The sequence below is a fragment of the Gymnoscopelus braueri genome (genome assembly GCF_963280865.1).
Source record: "Gymnoscopelus braueri genome assembly, chromosome: 18".
Taxonomy (NCBI): Eukaryota; Metazoa; Chordata; class Actinopteri; order Myctophiformes; family Myctophidae; genus Gymnoscopelus; species Gymnoscopelus braueri.
In genome coordinates this window covers 31,085,040-31,105,039 of record NC_137618.1, presented here as the reverse complement: position 1 = coordinate 31,105,039, position 20,000 = coordinate 31,085,040, and the positions used below count along the sequence as shown (strand labels likewise).

General features: G+C 45.9%; 1 protein-coding gene across 1 annotated transcript in view; it reads left to right on the top strand.

The window, feature by feature from the left end:
• igsf3 (immunoglobulin superfamily, member 3) overlaps nucleotides 1-20,000 on the top strand; it is an 82,295-nt gene that overhangs the window by 37,115 nt on the left and 25,180 nt on the right. Inside the window, exons 3-5 of the mRNA XM_080412975.1 lie at nucleotides 8,460-8,879; nucleotides 13,591-13,977; nucleotides 16,443-16,850. Of these exons, the coding sequence (XP_080269101.1) occupies nucleotides 8,460-8,879; nucleotides 13,591-13,977; nucleotides 16,443-16,850 (1,215 nt within the window). The remainder of the gene's footprint in view (nucleotides 1-8,459; nucleotides 8,880-13,590; nucleotides 13,978-16,442; nucleotides 16,851-20,000) is intronic.

The window sequence follows — 20,000 nt, the reverse complement described above, 5'->3', positions numbered from 1 at the left end:
GATTAATCAGAAAAGTAATCGATTGAATAATTTAGATAAGAATATTTTAATCGATAGTTGCAGCTCTATTTCCTTCCTTAATCCAGCCTGATATGAACACATTTGTTCAGGCCTTGCGTAAAAGGGTTTTGTACCTGTGATATGACAAAAAGGGTATTAGTATGCAGTTTTTACAATGTCTTAAAGCCATGCGATAGATGTTTGTGATTTGTATTTGTGTAACTCCCACACTATGAGGGTCTCATTATACTTTCAACAAGGAAGACAAACGGTGTTTCTCTGTAGCATTCCCAGTGTTGCAATTTTTAATCCATTCATTATTTTATTTATGAGTTTATTTAGGCTGCACACACAGCACTGGGTAATAATAATAACTTTAGTAGCACACACACAGCAGAGTCAGCCTTTATGTTTAGCTTGGTTTGTTCCTGATGTGGTTTGTGTTTTAGTTGCGACCTTTGCATGTGAACTTCTACTAGCTACCACTGAATATAATTATACGTATGTATTGATGTGGTATTCAGAAACAGAGTAGCTATATGCTCTTGTTCTTACATAACAGATAAATGCATTGTGTTATTGAAACCTTGGCTTGCACCATGTGCCAAAATATTTTAGCAATGATTGTTTCTCATCAAGGAAAGGTGGCGATTGCTGTAGATTTTGCGACCACACGGTTCACGTTGAAAGCCCTATTTAAAAGCCCTTTTATACTCGCATGCATCGCAATGCAACTTAATGTGAGCTTGTAGATCGGCTATTTTCTAAAAATAAATTTAAAATCTTGAGAAAGAAAAAAACGAAACATTTTGAAAATCTTCGCCTATAGTAAGATGCCCACATTGGTTAATGTTCGTTAAATATTCGTAAGTTATGCAAACACTGAAATCTGTTGTAGAAAACATTTTCCGTATGTGGGCTGTGAGCTTGTGAGCATGCCATAATGCAATAACGTTTCTTCCGTTTCTTCTTAACCACTGCTATGCAGATTTTTTAAATTGAATAATAAATAATAGTAAGTCAGATTCCCCCTAAAACAACATTTATTTTACCTTAACGGTTTAATATATATATCTTTTGTATGAATTGGGATCCAAAGACATTTTTGCAAATTTTAGCAATGCAACTCCCTGTTTGGAGCGTTCCCCAACCAAGTTTACAGAGTCAACAACTGTAACGCTTGTTTGGTTTGGGTAACTTGTTGCATGAACAGGCGTGCAACATTTAACACTTACGATTCATCGCGCAGCAGCAAACATGGAAACATCATCACCCCCAGTTGAGAAATGCAAAGTGTACTGTATGCTATGGTTCCCTCAGACACATCAATATTAAGAGCAACATAGGAACATAGCATAGATAAATGAGACCCAGAATGAATATATTATTAGCATGGCTCATCTGATCATAGGTTTGTGTTGTATTATGGATGTGCCTCCTGCTGGGAACCTAGATCCATCACTGCAGACTTCAACTCTCTCTGTTTTAAACACTCCTCTCTTTTCTTAAGGCTTGCTCCCATCCGTCTCCTTTCTCCTCTGGCTGTCTCCAAGACGTGTTCCTTTCTATCTCTTTTTCCTCTCGGTTCACTGTCCTCTTTTATCAGTACACCGAAGTTGTTGTTGGGTTTTCTCTCTGTATTTTTTGTTTGAAGACCTGCTTGTTCGCCCAGTCTCCTTTGAGAGCACCTTCTCTCCACGTTGTTAGGCATTTGTACAAGTGTGTGTGTGTGTGTGTGTGTGTGTGTGTGAGAGAGAGAGAGAGAGTGTACAGTAGGTGCACTGCGTACAGGGGATTGAGGCAAGAGTCACAGCTATACTTCCCATCTATATACAGTAAGCTACAAGCTGAATAATAAGAGTCTTAACATTGCCCAAGGCAGTTTTTACATATCCAGCTCCTAGGCCATGACAGAGGTTTGTTTTTGTTTCTTTCCATCCACCGTTCTCTCCTTGTTGTTCTCTGTTTCTTTATCTTCGTCTACATTGTCCAATTGTTTGTCACTCCTCCTCTCCCTCCAGCACCACTTCCTCCTCCAATCTGACTCATCTCCGCTCTCCCACAGAGGAGGCTAGAAATAAAGAGGATGTTAATGGGGGGGTGTTAATGGATGATAATGGAAAAGACAGGTGTATGTGCTGTGTAAAGTATTTGAAATTCCTGCTGTCGTACCTCTTCCCCTTCACACCCCCCCCCCCCCCGCCCCCCCCTTGATTTATCGTGGTCATCGTGGGTCTGAGCGTGATGTCGGTCGGTTAGCGATAAGGCTGGGCTCACATGGAGAGAGAGTGGAGACTCACTCACTCGCTCAATCACTTTCTTTTCAGAGGGCACTCTCTGTTGCGCAGAGTAATTATCAATAATTACCCTCTTGTCTGTGCCAAATGACCATTTGCTTCAAAGCAACACACACACGCACGCATGCATGCACACAGTGTATTCACAATACCATTTGATCCCCTAGCCTTGCACTCACTCACTGACACACACACACACACACACACACACACACACACACACACACACACACACACACACACACACACACACACACACACACACACTTAAATAAATAAATGAATAGACAGACAAACATTTACTATGTATGTGTGTGTGTGTGTGTGTGTGTGTGTGTGTGTGTGTATATATATATATATATATATATATATATATATATATATATATATATATATATACATATATATATATATATATATATATATATATATATATATATATGCACTCACACACACACTTCATCAAGACCGGTTTGACGCATTAAATATTTCTATCAACATTACCTCTTCATTAAGCCTGCTTACAACTCACATACAGTAACAACAGCATAATTACAACTTTCTTTTAAAGAATTCAAAGCTGCTACCCAAGTTGCACAATAATTACACAGTAAGCGGAAAGGACAATGCTTTTCGTGGTCAATGCTTGTAAAAACACCACAGTCTGTGACCACAACACCACAGTCTGTGACCGCATCTCCTAAGGGAATACAGACGACTGTGTATGTACTGTGCACAAATTGGACGAGGAGGCGTAGGAGGTTGTCCACTAGTTAAAAGGCCAACATATCACGCTGATCGCTGATGCTGTCGTTTTCTCAGACAAATAAAAAACAATTAAACAGAAAACACTGCACTTGTTAGCATATGACATTATACAGTGAACTGTTGATGGCAGCTGGGTACCTTAATCGTGATACACAATACACAAGAAAAAAGTCTTGAGAGAGAGAGAGGGAGAGACTTGTTTGAGCCAACACATTTGTGCTGATGATAAACAACCATAGGGCAGTGAGTCAAGCTTGCCATTTTCCTCCTGTAATCAGTGGCTCCCGAGACAAGAGCATTAGAGGGATCAGATGACAAGGGCTGGCCTATCATGTCCAACTCCTCTTTATTCCACTGCTCTCCTCCGTCATTCTTCTCTTGCTCACACAAGCGTGCCCACACATGCATGCCCCCCACCCCCACACACAATATACTGTATGAACGAACACATTGCATTTATGTATTCTTTTACAGTATATTCTTTGGATGTTCTGTCTCGACTCGTGACTTCTACATTTGGGAGTGGCCACAGAATCTAGAGATCAAACCCCCAAGCTTACCGCCTCCCCCCCCCCCACTATTTTATGCATGTCTATTCCTCTCCATTTTACCTGTCCTCATGTCTGCCAACCATCCATCCCTGTGTGACTGGACATAAAAAGGAATAAAGGCCAGCTTGAGGGAGGACAGTCATCACTCAACTTCAGAGAGCTGACAGAGCAGGGGAAGAACACGGAGGGAGGGATAAAAACCGAATTAGGTTTTAAAGATTAGTGAAGGTTTGACAGCCTTATCTTTAAAGGGGCAGAATTATACAGAGAGGTTTTCCAATCTACAACTGTGTAATCAGTTGTATGTGTAATATATGTGTAATCAAAAGTCTCCTGCATACCTGAATAAAATCTCCTGAGAGTTGTGGAGGTGTAGAGTACGTCTAGACGAGTAGACGCACAATCCAAGGAACAAAAGCCACCTTCCATAATGAATAAGAAAATAATATGCAAAATTCATTTGGTGTCTGTGCTCCGTGGCAAAATCCATGCAAGTATCCATGATGTGTTTACATATTTTAGTTAGGGTAGTTTTATATTTGATTGGTTTTGAATCTCAAATCGGGACCAAACACCTCAGTGGAAGTGAATTAGATAACATGGCTCCTCATTTTCATTCAGATGAAATAACAGTAAAGTTTGGCATGCCTACCCTTGCATATCTGTCAGTGTTGATGTTAATTGTGTTCAGACAAAACAGCTGTGACTCTTTGTGCTGATTTCAGTAATTAGACCTATTTGATCCCTCTGGGGAAATTCAGTTTTCAGCTTCACCCAGCTGATTGCTGCTCAAGTGGTCAGACTTGAGAACAGGAGGGAGCAGTTATAGCCTGGAAACCAGACAAATCTGCCTTTGCAAAAAAAAAAGAATTGCAGTGATATTAGTCTGGCCATGCCAGTAGGGGTGTGCCGATACACTAATTTCACCAAACAATACGATACGATATTTGGCTCACAACTTCGATACGATTTCGATACGATACGCACTTTTTTATTATGAAAATATATGGGGGAGAACAAATAATTCTGTTTTTGCATTATTAAGACGCAAACTTGTAGCTTTTCAGCTACAATAGCCGTTTTGAATCCAAATAGGGCAATAGTGTGACACCTAACCCGAAAAAAAACAACATGTTGTCACCCTTTTCACCTCGGGGCTGTTTGCATGCCTGATTATTATTATTATAAAAAAATAAAAATAAAATAAAAACGATATTTTTTTCCCCCAAAACGATACATATCGTCACGAAAACATATCGCGATATATCGCGGGACGATATATCGGCACACCCCTACATGCCAGGCTACAGCAGTTAGGGGTTAAGTGTCTTGCTCAGGGACACATTGTCAAACCAAAAATTGTTGGACCTTCTGTTTCCCAAGCGGCCTCTCTACCCATTCAGCTATGGCAGCCCCCATATGTCTACTATCTAAACTAAAGGAACTAAGGAGCATGGGCATTACAGTAGTTGCAGGTTTTGGCTTGGCCAGGTACCCACCTTTCACCCCAGATTCAGTACATGTAATGTATATTTGTGTGTTGCATCGTGTGAGTGTGTGCATCCGTCTTGTTCCGTTCTTAATCTTTCCCAGATTGAGGTCAGGGAATGATTTGTTTATGACCTTAGCTTGACCCTTGGATAAACAGAGATTGCCTGGTTCCCTTTGATTGGTTTCCTGTCTCCCAGACACAGCTGTGTGGAGGGATGCGATTGGCCTACAGGACACGGCAGAGGAAGTAGCATTATCTATCCTCCTCGTAGAGCTGGGGCCCGGAGACATGAAAGAATCAGCCGGATGCTTTTTACACACTTCTCAGTTGGGGTTTTGGAGCGCGGAGGATGAGGGGGGGGGTTTTGAGGAGTGTCGTTATGGTAACTCCTGGGTGTTCCATGAGCCCCTTTAGCATCATGTAGGAGGGTTGTCATGGCAACTGCAGGCTGTAGCGTAGGTGGGCTGTTGCGGCAATGGTACTCCTAAGCTAGGCTTACCGTTTTGCTCAGCGTTGACTGGAGTTTTAGTCAGAGAGCCTAGCCATTTCACACACCGAATGAGACTTGTGTCATGCCTATGTAATGGCTTTGAAAATTGTCTTAACGCCATTTCATGTAATAGGTAATATCTAACGATTTATGTAATGTGTCAGGCTTTCTATACATCTCAGCTCCACTCGCCTGTTATACCTACTCTATACCCCATCGTACAGCTGGGGCCGACTCTGAAAATTTGGCATTGGACCCCATCGTACGACAAATCAGGCTTTACACCTAAGAAGTTGCTACTGTTGGCAAAATGATGCGATGAGCAGAGTGCCAGCCCTGTAAAAAATATTGCCTATGTGCATCTATTTAACATGGCTAGGTGTTGTTACTGCTACTACAATTCTCCCATTACTTAGATTACTGCATATTTAATAAATCCAAATCTTGTCAGGAGGAGATGATTGTTATTTCCCCCTGGGAATACCTTTTGCCTCACTGGCAGTTCAGTTATTTATCAGGCAAACACACCAAGGTAATTGAGAAGGGATTTTCTGAGCTTTTCAAAGTGTACACTCACTCAGCCCTACATCAATACGCTGAAGATCACTTCAAACCTGGGTATCTTTTTCAAGCATTCTTTTCTTCTGTTTTGGAGCTCTGCAGAATATATCCTCTGACCTGCCTCATTACTTCCTCTCTCTTTGTACTCTTCCAGTCTGTGCGTTGTCTTTCTTTTGAGCGTCTTGTTAAACTGCAGTAACCAGATGTCAGACAACCTTCCTCCGCCTCTTCTCGCCTTGAGTCTCTGATCCTCGACGCCTTTGTCTCCGTCTCCCCCGCACATTTCATTAGTGGTGACTTTTCCTCTGTTTTCGTAATCTCTCAATCGGTGTTGCCGTCGCACACATGCGCAGTGAATACAGATGTCGATAGGAAAGCGCTCACACAGCACGCACGCAAACACGAGCTCGGCCCTACTTACAGTGAGTGTACACAGACGGGCATTAAGCTGTTGAATCATGGTCGATGATTTCCGGGCGGGAGAGGCACAGACCTCAAACATGGTGATTTGCTGTCCTCACAATGGCAATCCTTTTAGCCAAACATCTCCACAAAACACTCCACTTATATACCCTGCACAAAGCACTTTAATATCCCAGCGTCCAAGTGGGGCTCACAGTCCACACATAGTGGCTCCAGGAAGGCCTCTCGCCAGTATTTGGTCTATTCATTTGATCCCGGCCTATCTACTGTAAATGGCTCACTGCTGCCCATTGTGAATTGTGAGCATTGAAGTCTGTACAGTACACGCTGTGTTTGATGGGCACAGCATGCGTACTGTGCGCGCGCGTGTGCGTGTTAAACAGCAGAACCCCATGCAGAGTCAAGCGGCCAGATGGTAAAGCCATTTGGTATATAATAGGATATGGCTTTTAAGCACACATACGGTACTTGGACACGCACACACACACACACACACACACACACACACACACACACACACACACACACTCCACGGTGAGCAAACAGTTTGCAAACTGTATTTTTCATTTTAACCTCATGGCCCGTCACACACACACACACACACACACACACACACACACACACACACACACACACACACACACACACACACAGCACAGTGAGCAAACAGTTTGCAAACTGTATTTTTCATTTTGACCTGATGACCCATCATGCTTTTGGGTCTCTGTCCTCTGGTGGTAAGGAATCTAAAATCCATACCGGAAAAAAAACACTCCTTTAGCCAGTAGACACCCACCAGAAACTCCAAAGCAAGGAAGTTCTTATTTCCGGAGAGGCACCGTATGGAGCGTCTCCAAGCCTGCCACCTGAAAACTGTCACATCTCTCGTTGCATGCTCGCGTCTCCCCCCCCCCCCCCAACCACCCACACACCCTCTCCTCTTCACTGTTCTTAACCATCTGTCTTTGAGTCAATCTTCCGTTGTCAGCTATACAGTAGAGAGAATTCATTAACTGGAACAAATTTTCTTGTCTTTGCATATTTAAAAATGTGTGATCAAGCCGTGCATTGTATAGCTGTTTCGCCCAAGGCTTTAAGAGAAGGAAGAGAGAAATAGTGCATTCATTACATGCTGGCGTGCCAGAGTGAGATGTCAGTCAGTTGCATTGTTTGTCTTTTAGAGTCGACGTGGAATAGATTGTGAGTGATGGTCTCAGGAGGAGGCTGGCTGAGCCAGATAGAGGGGAAGCGTCGCCATCACATTGTGACATGTGAAAGTCATGTGTGGAAGAGGAAATTGAGGGCGCTCACCTTACATGGTGACATTAACACTTCTTTATACACAGTGGGACGTGTCTGATGCATACTTGCCCTGTTCTGTAAACCATGGGAATGTACTTACTTACTGGAACGGAATCAACGTTTATTTCCACTTCCACTACGGTTACAGTAAACACACTTACTGTAAGTGTGTTTAACCAAAACACTATGTGGAGCTGTCCATCATGTTTCATACCTACATATGGTACTACGTTACATTACATTTCAGGCATTTAACTGACACTCTAGTATCCTATCCAGAGTGAATACAGTGCATGAGCACAACTGACTTTAATTTTTTTTTTAATTCAAAAATAGCTGATCTACAAGCTCGAGCTTGTAGTTCAGCTATTTTCGCTACTTTTGCTTGACACTTTTGTACGGTGATTTAGAGTGTTGATTTACGAAAAAACATAAAAAGGTTGAAATATAGCGGTTAGACGCACTTCTTATTGTCAATCAGTCACTCAGCCTCCCAAAGACCAGAAAATGTTTATATTTATTTTTGAAGGAATGCTCATCACTGGTTTTTTTTGTTTGTTTTTGTTTTCTTACAGTTATCGCAGACTCGCTGACGGTGACCGCCCCGGCCCAGACCCTGTCCAAAGTGGAAGGCGACATGCTGCAGCTCACATGCGAGGTGTCGCGCACCACGACGCAGCACACCCACCTGTCGGTAGGCTGGTACCTGCGCTCGCCGGAGGACGCACTCGCCCCGCCCCAGGAGCTACTCACGCTGTCCCGGGACTTCGTGTTGCGCTCCGGCGGACCCTACCGACAACGGATGGCCGCGGGCGACCTCAGGCTGGACAAGCTCAGCGCCACGGCCTACAGGCTGACCATTCACATGCTGCAGCCCGTGGACCAGGGCCTGCTCTACTGCCAGGCCGCGGAGTGGATCCAGGATCCCGATGGCAGCTGGTTCGCCATGACCCGCAAACAGAGCGACAAGACCCAGCTCCGCATCCAGCCCACGGGTGAGTGGCCAAACATATTGATGGACTCTGTAGAGGGAGGGAGTTAGGAGTTAGGTGAAAACGTTCACACTGTTCCCTCTTGATACGCAGGTGAGCGTTATAGTCATTTTCCTCCTTATCACCATCACTACTTTTTTTGTGATTAAAACGTTATTTTGACAAATCTGCATGGTAGAGTATGTTTACATAACTGCGGTATTTGGAGGTCTTCTCCCTGCTCGTCTATTGACAAATTTAGATCCTGTGGTCGGGTAGGAATCACAGGAAAAGAGGTATTGCCAGAAGCTCAAAGCGCAATATCTCCCCTGCCCAAGCGGGCCCTCGAACCCTGGGTCGCCCGCACGAGATCGAATCCCGAGGCATACATCGTACAGTTTGCAGCTATAATTTATCCATTAAAATTATTAAAGTTAAAATGGGGGAGGGAGGCAGAGACAGTAAAGAGGGTGAGACGAAGGGATTGAAGGGAAGCTAATGCCAGCGATGCAGGCGTTGTCCAGCCTGAGGCCCTACTATTCTTTTTTTTGATAGACACGCATGCACGTACGCACAGGCGTGTCGCGTGCACGCTGCCATCCTCTGATTGCTGATCGGTATCTGCGGCTAAGCTCATTAGTGGCACTAAGAAGGGCTTAGCTAAACGCTCCGCAGAATACCCACTTTTGTGTTCGTGTCTGTTTGATGGGCGTCAGAGGCGCGCCCTAAGCACGTCGTCAGCGGCTCCCGCACAGTGGGGGGCATTGTGTGCTGCGCCAAACCTGCGGCTTCCACATTGCATTCATCTCCCTGGGCATCTGGTCCAGAGGTCATAAGTCAAAAACGGGGGGTCATTTCTTTTTGCGGATGTGATGCTCTTCCTCTCCCACAACTGACAGCGGCCTCATTTGTGTTCCTGTACGGCAGTGAGTGGGAGAATCCACCCATTGCTTTTCAGGCAATTAGCAAACTCGTACCACCAGCAGCAGCAAGAGCAGGTCGCCCGAGGGGAGGGAGAGAGGGAGTTATCTGCTCAGGGAGGGGAAGGGAGTGAGGCAAAAGGAGGGGGTGGTCAAGTGTGATAAACACTGCAGGGGGAGGGGAGGGTGGACAAAGACAGTGTTTGTTGATGGAGGATCGGAGGGGTCTGCCTAATATGATAATGATCTGGTAATAAGCTGTCGACCACTAAACTGGACAAGACAAGAAACAATGAAGAGCTTTGCGACTTCACACAAGCGTCTCCTATCCCATAAAGCCCACCAGCCCACCCCGTAGCCACACCACCCTTACCCTCCCCTGCCGCCACGTCCCTAGACACGCTTTAATGAGACCACTGTGCTGTATTTTGCACACACACAATAACATATCTTTTAATTCCCCCTTGCTTCCACGAACTGTTAGCAATCTCAGATGAACCTCTTTGACCCCAGGGGAAAGCAGAGGCGTTACTCATTGACGTGAGTGCCTTCTGCTGGAACTTTTTTCCCCCTTCTTCTTGTTCAAAGTGGAATACTTTCGTCTTTCTCCATTAAGCAACACATTCTTTTTTCTGAGCTGATGGAGCTCGGCGGCGCCCCAGTTAGAGCTGGAAGAATGAGAAGGAGAAGAGTAATCGCAATGTGAATATTGTGTGTGTGTGTGGGGAGGGGTCTGTCAGATGGGTGTCAGCTACCACTGGGAGGAGTCAAACGACACAAAGAGACCCACACCCTACACTCACGTGTGGGTGTGCCCGCACACACACTCACACACACACACACACACACCCTCTTTCACTCTCTCCTATAATCTATAATGGATGGGAGCGTTGTTGCGTGACAAAGGGAATGGGTGTGTGTCCGTGCGCGAGGACTTAAGTAAGTGCATGGATGCAGTGCAGTCTCATTTTCTTTAAACGTGCCCTCTTTTATTTTATAAATATATTATTTAAAAAAATATTCTCTTTTTGCATGTGCACACTACTTGCCTTTGGGCATTTGAAGATGCACCTGTGTGTGTGCATCAGACAGACAGACAGACAGACAGACAGACAGACAGACAGACAGACAGACAGACAGAGAGAGAGAGAGCATCTCCTTCATTAGGCATTTAGTACAGGAGATGGAGTGGGTCTTGAGACAGCCCCATCACCAACTAATCACTTACAGCCGGGAGCAGAGGGACAGGTCACGGACAGAATCCTAATGCACCTTTCACTCTCTCTCCTTCTCTCTCTCTCAGCCTCACTCTCCCGCCGCTCACTCAGCTCTCTCTTCCTTTTTTTCCCTTTCTGTAATCACGACTCTTCTTATACTGCATCTAATTCTGTGCTCTCTCCACCACATTTTTTTTTCTCTCTCTCTCTCTCTCTCTCTCTCTCTCTCTCTCTCTCTCTCTCTCTCTCTCTCTTCCCCCCCCCCTCTCTTCTGTTGTTGTTTTCCCTCCCAATTAGCTCTAAACACTAACATGTGTGTGGCTGTCTGCTAGTCTGTCTCAGGATCCTCTCTGCTGATCCCTCTCTGGTAAACACGGCCCTAACTGAGCTCCATGCTGGGGGGGGGGGGGAGACCACATCCTTGTAAAAGCAGGTCATGGTTCCTTCAGCTTAGCCCCCCCATCCCTCCTCGCCCGCCCCCCTCACAATTACATGACACAGACACGACCCGCTGTCCCGACGCCTCATCGAGCGTCTAGCAGCCCGGTCTGTGCATTGTTTTGGTGTCTGTTCTCTGTTCTATTAGCGCCGCTGACCTCGTGTCTCGTCTGCCGCCCCCTGCTCGCACGACGGGTGCTTGCTTGTTTGTGTGTGTCGCATGTATCCTGTTTGTGGCTTCCTGCCGGGTGGAGAGATTGTCTTGCCTCTTTTATGCTCCATCGTATAACGGCGCTGTGCTCCGAAAATAGCCAATCTACACGCCGTCAGCGCGTTTTCAGAGCGAGACGCCGTCTTAAGTATAAATTGGGCTACTCGGCATGCAAGGCTCACTATCTGGTGCTTATGAAATGCAATGTTCAAGTGCGAGTGTCTCAAGTGTACTTTTGTGTATACACATACGTTTTAATGCACATGTCATCCCCCCCCCCCCAAAATGTTCCTGCATAACGAGCTCTGCAGTCAGGCTTTGAACCTTTCCACATTAATGTGTTCCTCAGGAAGTCTGTTTAAAGTCCACATAATTACAGCCGGGGGGGGGGGGGGCGAGCACCTCACTGCGAGGCCAAGCATGCTTCTCTGATACGTACAATACCGGGCTCATCATGTGGAAATTAATACTGTAAATAAAGGACACGCACGCACGTTTCTCCACACTGTCAACAAGACATGTGTGATTTTGGCCAAGTCACAGAGCCAACGCTGCCCGTTATTCTGTACAGTGGGAGAAAGTGCAGCAGGAGAGGAAGGGAGTGCACGGATGTGTTTTCAGACCGCTGGAGAGAATATTAATTAGATGTGGTGTGTTTTTATTGCAGAGGTGAAACCAAGGGGAGGGAGAGGGAAGCGGGGCTGGGAGATCAGCGTTTTACCGCTGCGTCTCATTCCGTGACCCCTGCCTGCTCCCCTCTCTCTCCCCTTCTCCCCCCCCTGTCTCCACACTCTTGTGTTTTCTCCCCTCCACAGTCTGTTTTTATTAACCCTCCCCCTACCCCCCCATCTCCCTCTCTCTTTTGCTCTGACTTCATGTTGGATCAACCTTCCAGACGGTGTAATATTAACTGAATGCAGTGTTCCGCACAGCATTGTATATAAATCTCATTTTCTGTCTTTGACAAGTTGACAAGTGAAACGGAATGGGAACACAACATCATCTTATTAAATGGATCTCCTCCCTCTTACCCGCACACCTAGGCTAAATGTGTCACTATTCACAAATTCTACCCCTCTGTCTGTTTATGTATTTTGTGCAGTATTTTGACATATTTATCCTCCTCCTACAAACACCGAAACCATTTGAAAGGGATCTGACATTTAAAGATCTGATATCTCATAGGGTCACATTTTCTATTCAGGATTTTCTTTTTTATTGGTCAATTCACTATTCTTTTCAGATTTTCTGATCCTACTCCTTATTTTAATGCGTCTGTACATACTGCCTATTTACAGTACATAGCCCTATTATAGATTGTACATTATTTAGATTGCTGTATGCTGTTTGCTTGTCCTACAGATGCACTGTTATTTACGTAGATAGTATGTTATTAGGACAGATGCCACGTTTGATGTCTACCAGCTATCCTAGTTACGTTGTAGTACTTCATATTTTTCTAAGCACTCTATTCACTCCACTTACCCTGTTGTTTGGTTGACTATGGGTTCATGTCGCTTACTCCCCCACTGCACTTTGTAAATCGCTTCGGATTTACAATTTAGGCATTTAGCAGGTGCTCTTATCCAGAGTGACTTACAATAAGCAAGGTAATCACTTACATAGAATGTAGAGAGACCGTGTAGTGCCTCAGTAAACTAAGATCACAGGTAAAGCAAGAACCTAGCATCAGCCTAAACAATATGCTATCAAAATAATAATCTGTACACACAGATAAGAGCGTCTGCTGACTGCCCATAACCCTTTAACCTAATGAACCCTAGTGTCCCTATTCTTGACATTCGGCATTTGACGAAACTAGGCAAACATTTAGCAAAAATAGCTGATAAACTCACAATGCGTCGTCGTGAGCTTGTAGATACTATATTTGTGTTTAAATGGTTATCCCATCCACCCACCCATTCTTTGTGCTCTCCTCTTCCCCTCAGATCGGGACTTCAGCATCCAGGTGAGCACGGAGCGGCGGTCCTTCACGGCCGGTGAGCCGCTGGAGCTTCGCTGCACCATCGAGGCCCAGAATGTCCCCGAGCGTTTCTTTTCGGTGTCGTGGGTCTTCAGCAGCTCGCCCGTGGCCGTGGTGGGCCCCAGCGCTGTGCCCGTCCTGGGCCCCGACTACGTGGCCCGCGAGGCCGCCGGCCACATGACGGTGCGGAAGGAGAGCCCCAACGTGCACCTGCTCAAGCTGCAGCGGCTGCGACCCGAGGACGCCGGCAAGTATATCTGCCGCGTCACGGAGCGCGAGAAGACGCCCACGGGAGACTTCATCGACCGCAGCAAGAGATCCCGTAACGTTCAGATCACAGTGCAGCCACTCAGTGAGTAATAATCCATCCCACTGGCCCCTTACATACACTGTCTGTCAATTATAATAATGATAGTTTTCATGCTAATGTCACATAGAGTGCCAGGCCATGCCCGCTGTCTCTAGACTAGAGTGGCACATCATAGACAAACGTACAGCCTGTATTGTTAGCTCTGAGTCAGAAGGGGAAGGTAATGCTGACGTATTTTCTGTATGAGCGGACGGCTAAGGATTGGTAATGCAGTGTTGTGGTCCTTCCCATTTTCTTGGCTGAGCGAGAGACGGTAACAGTGAAGCAAGGATAATGGTGAGCTGAAAAGAGAGTCCGGGCTCAAGGAGGCTGAGCTAACAACCGTGAAATGAAAGCGTGGAGAAAGAGAAAAGCGGAGAATGGGGCCCACCTCTCAAGGGCCCTCTAAATGGATCCCCAGGCTAAATTAATGTGTTCTGTTGGGGCAGAGCTGTCTCAGCTGGGCTTAACGGAGCCGGCCGACAGTATTGCGCAGGGCTGGCAGCTGATGGATGCGAATTTACAGCAGCGCCTCCAAACCTTGCCCACAGTCCCTCTCCGTCACCAAGGTTTTATTTTTCCACTTTCATTTACGACAGCAGTGAAATGCTACTCCACCACTTATTGGGTTTCCTTTCCTTTTATCGGGGCTGGGGCTGTGGCTTTTTGCTACTGTACCAGCAGAATAAAGAAAAAATAACCAGCCAGAAGCATCCCAGCTAAAACACACATATATATACACACACGCCTTGCTAAATAAGCCCGAAACAAGTAATCTAAATCTCCAGAGACCCCCTCGGTTTGGGAGACTTTGTTTTTAATAAGACTTTAATGCCCCATAAAGGATTTTATGTTTTATTTTGTAAGATCTTTTTATGCAATTATAGCTTGATTTAGATAGGAGAGTATTGACGTTGCAACCATACGCACCATCCATTCACCCACCGGTGGGCCCTGCATAAAGGATATTTATGAGGTCTACAAAGGATAATAATCATATCAGTTATTCAAGGAGAGCTCTTAACAGAATGTAGAGATATAGGCCAGGGATTGTGTATGCACACAAACTCCTCTCGCTCTTGCTCCCCGTCTCTCTCACGCACACATTTTCTATTCTCAAAACATTTCTAAATGTTTATAAATATGTATATGTTTTTACTTTAAAAAATAACGGAAAAATAGCAGATATAAAATCTCACAAGCTTTGCAATGTGACATGTTGTGAGATTGTATATCTTCTAATTTCACTATTCGTCAATGAAGTATAGGGCTTTAATAGTAGACAAGACAGAGGTGACGAAAAAGGAAAGGCGTATGTAACCACTTCCCACAAATCAGTCGTGATGGATGAGAAAGAGAGAGAGACAGAGAGAGAGACACAGAAAGAGAGACAGAACTGCACTTGAATGTCAAACAGACAGGAACAAAGGTAGAGGGGAAGTGTGAATGTAGCTGATAGAAGGAGAGAGGAACATTAAAAGAGAAGGAACAGGAGCTGTTTATTTTGTTGGGAGGGGGGCATAAAAATGAAAGGAGAAGCAGTGTGAGCAGAAGGAATGGCTACATGAGAGCAACAAGACGTTACCCAGATTCCATCTTGGATGATTCATCTCTGAAACAGTCTATCCATCCATCTATGCATCTTTACTCTCGAGTATGTAGGGGGGAAAAAGGCTAAAGAATGCATTATATACTGTAGCTAACGGGGTGGAAACTGTGAAATTGTAAGGATGAGAAAAGGAGGGGGGCTGTGCATAACGGCTTTCCTTTCTTTCTTTTAAAAGGAAGTATAAAGGAGTGGCTTTATTCCATATTCACAGAGAGCTCATGCTTATTAAGATGACTGGTTGAGAGCTGAGAGAGGAAGCGGTGAAGCTTGGCCCTGGGGGGGATGACACAGGGGAGGACCCTTAGCCGTGTCCCCCCTGAGATGCCACCGCCAGCCCTGGGGGGCTAAAAGGGCCTTTTTTAGGTCCACCAGCACTCCCATATGATGTGTGCAGAGTAGAGATGAGAAACGCAGCTATACAGTAACGTTAACACACAGGGGAGAGGGACAGGCGCTGAAGGCTTTCATCCTCCACAGCATCTGAGACGGCAAGCACTGTGATCTTAGACCGCTCTCTGCCCCCCCACCCCAATGGCCCGGTTACCATGCCAGTGTCAGACATTGGATCCTGCCCCATTAAGCCCAAAGCCACCAGGGCCTTTTTGCTGGCTCTGTCACTCTGATATGCCAGAGGCCAGCTACAAGCCAGAAAGCAGTATCACTGTTGGATAGAAGCTCAAATTTGTTCTCCTCTCCTCTCCTCTCCTCTCCTCTCCTCTCCTCTCCTCTCCTCTCCTCTCCTCTCTCCTCTCTCCTCTCTCCTCTCCTCTCCCCTCCCCTCCCCTCCCCTCCCCTCCCCTCCCCTCCCCTCTCCTCTCCTCTCCTCTCCTCTCCTCTCCTCTCCTCTCCTCTCCTACAGAGAGTAACATCACAGTGGTGATGTCCACTAACTCCTCGGAGGTCCTGGAGGGCGACGTGGTGCAGTTGACCTGCTCCATCCTCTCCACCACCGGCCCGCTCTCCGTGTCCTGGCAGCGGACGGAAGAGCAGGCGACCGGACCCCCCGTGGAGGTGGCCTCCGTGGATCGGGAGGGCACGGTGCTGCCCGGCCCGACCTATCAGGACCGCTACAGCTACGGGGAGATTCGGGTGGAGAAAGCGCGGACCGACAGCCACACCCTTTACCTGTACAACGCTCTGCCCGGGGACGCGGGAGTGTACCGCTGCACCGCCACAGAGTGGTTACAAAGTGGCACTGAACCGGAGCTCATCTGGGAGAAGATAGGGGAGAAATCAGCCTCCAAGACCATCACCGTCAAGTCTGTTGGTAGGTCCACGCGATCCGGGGTCAATCAAGACCTGTGCACCACACACACACACACACACACACACACACACACACACACACACACACACACACACACACACACACACACACACACACACCTTAAACCACTTTGAACTTGGCGTACCTATTTGGGTAAGTCATTATAGGCGAAAATGTTCCCACATTCAAACATTGTGAAAATAACAAATTTACAAGCTCACGATGCAACACATTGTGAGTTGTTAGATCTGCTATTGTTATTATTCGTTGTATATCCTATAATGAACATTAGTGAGGTGAAGTGGTCCTTTTAAGTGGTTAAGTTAGCAAAGCACTTTGAATGACGGTTGTCTGTTTTTATGTTTGCCTGCACTTGAAACCAAGAAAAACAAAGAGTAAGTCGTGGCTTGTGATTTCCTAAAGACTGATTAATGGCCTAGACGGAGAGCATGCAGTTCCCCCACAGCAGAATACAACATGGTTTATTCATGCACTGCCCTGGGGACGGAGCTGTTATAATACAAAATAACACATTCACAGCCACACACACCACCTGCCACACTTCAACAAGCCTGACAGAGAGAGAGAGAGAGAGAGCGCCGACTGCCGACTGCCGCACACGGGCCGACGTCCGCGCAAAGGTGCACATGGACGTGCACACACACAGAAGCGCGCACGGAATACACACACACACCCCCCCACACACACACACGCCAGGATTAGACGGAATTATTAGAATGGAAATGCTGTAGAAATGTGTTTCACAGTCTGTGGCTTTCCACTGTCAGTGCTGAGTTAAGCTGAACATCGCTGTGGTACAGGCTGAGGAACCCGCTGGAGCGGTGCAGTGAGGGGCTGGCAAGCCCAAGTACACAGGGCTCAACACACACACACACACACATGCAGGTTGCATTACTGTACTTGTGAGTACATCATCATTTTAGGACGGTAATTTTATGAATGCCATTTAAAAATGTTTTTCCAATTTATAACCCTTACCTTAAAGCCGGAAAAATAGCCGATCTACAAGCTCACAACACATCACGACGCAACACGTAGCGAACTTCTAGATCTGCTATGTTCGGTGCAAGACACTAGAGTTCAACTAAGTATAGATAATGCATAATTTCAACCCCAAACTCTAACCGTAACCATGAAATTACTAATCCTAACCCCAAACCCATACTGAATCTTTTCCAATTTTTTAATCTAACTCACCAAATACATTTTAACCATGAAACAGCAATTTCCCTTGTGAGGACCAGGGAAACTGGTCCTCACAATGTCTATTTCTCAAATTCTGCCATACTTGTGGGGACAAGTATGCACACACACTCACACAAGCGCATATTCTCACCATTAGAGCCAACGGATTAGCTCTCTGCAGAGGGACACATTGGTGCTGCTGCAGGAAAGAGATGTCAGCTCCTTAAGTAGCCATTTGTTAAGCTCAGGCAACAGTGGAGACATTAGTGTCCCCAACAGACGGTGCGGTAGGGGGGGTGCAAATTGGGGAAATAGAAGTGAGCACTTGAAGTCCACTTGTACCCTTAACCACTTAAGCCCTATACTTTGTCATATGACAAATAGCAACCAAAACAAGCTGATCTACAAAAGCTTGTCGATCTGCTATTTTTGCTATTTCTGATAGAGAATTAAAAAAATTGAAAGGTTTTAAACCATTTAGAAGATATGGCCAAAATGGTGACGCCAGGGTTAATGTAGTTAAAGGATGTTCCTGACACATGTCGGGAACATGTCGATCAGAGGGTGTTGTAAATGTGCCACTGCAGGGCTGTATTGCAGTGGGGTTTGAAGTGCGTTTTTAGATTTCAGTTTTAAGCCCAGTCCACACCAATGATTCACAATGCGACAAGCAAAGGGATCCTCGAACTGCATCGATCTGAAACAGGCCAATTCAGACCGCTGCCACTGTTTTTTTGTCATGGTGTTTTTTATTCATTTATTTTTACTATATATTTTTTGAGCAAAGAGAGGCAGCATGTACTGTGAGTTAGTGGTTCTCAAACTTTCATGGACCCTCAAATGAATGTGTTTTGGCTGCAGACCCCCATCAAAAAATATTTTGTGCCAGTACAAAATGTACGTCATGAGCTTGTAGATTGGCTATTTTCGAATAGCCAATGTGTATAGGTTTAAAGTGGTTAAACAGATTGTTATGCTATATTAACAATTTTTGCTGGGGGGGACCCCCAGCAACCTCCTCAATGACCCCTGGGGGTCCCCCGGACCCCACTTTTGAGAGCCACTACTGTAGATGGAAGGCAATGTTCTATGTTTCCTCCTTTCAGCTCCTTCCAATGTAACTATTCCTCTACCCAACCCCTCCCCTTCCTGTTGACTTGGCCTTAAGCCTTAAGGGGCGAGGGCTGTCCTCTGGGAGCCTTGTGTTTGTGTTACCAAGGTGAAGGTGCTCGTTAAGAGTCTTTTGGTTCTTGATAGCGGATTGGCTGGAGGGGCCCCTTGGGTGTTTGGTTTGGCAGGTCTCTGTGGGTAGAAAGTCCCAGCTGTCACAGCATGAACATTGGACACACAAACGGTGTGCAGGTGTGTACAGCAAATGACACACAAGCACGTCCACATGCATTCACTCTGAGACAAAGACTGAGCTTGGTGCGGGTGGGGTGGGTGAATCTGTGTGAAATCCCCTTTTCTATCACGGAGGCAGGCAGATGAGAGAGAGTGAGAGAAAGAGAAAAAGAAAGAGATGGATGGATGGGGGACAGTTGAGAGTTATTGTCTAATACAGAGTTATGGCCCCCGGCCGTCGTCCCAGCAGTAGCCAACTCTCTGGACATAAAACCATCGATAACACACCCTGAAGGACACCGCGGACGGCGGACTGTTAGAGAAAGAGCGAGAAAGAGCGACGGGGAGGGAGGCAGAGAGAGACAAGAGGGAGAGTGTGTTGACAAGAGCATAATGGCAGGAAATCTGCAAAGTCTCAAGGAAATGAATTATCTGATGTGGTGAAAATCAGACATCATCATCTCCTCATCCCCCTTCGGCCTGAGTTATACTTACAGTGGAAATATCCAATCTACAAGCTCACAACGCATCGCACTGTGACGTGTTGGGAGCTTGTATATCTGCTATTTTTGGTGAGGGACACCGGCACGCAAAGACATA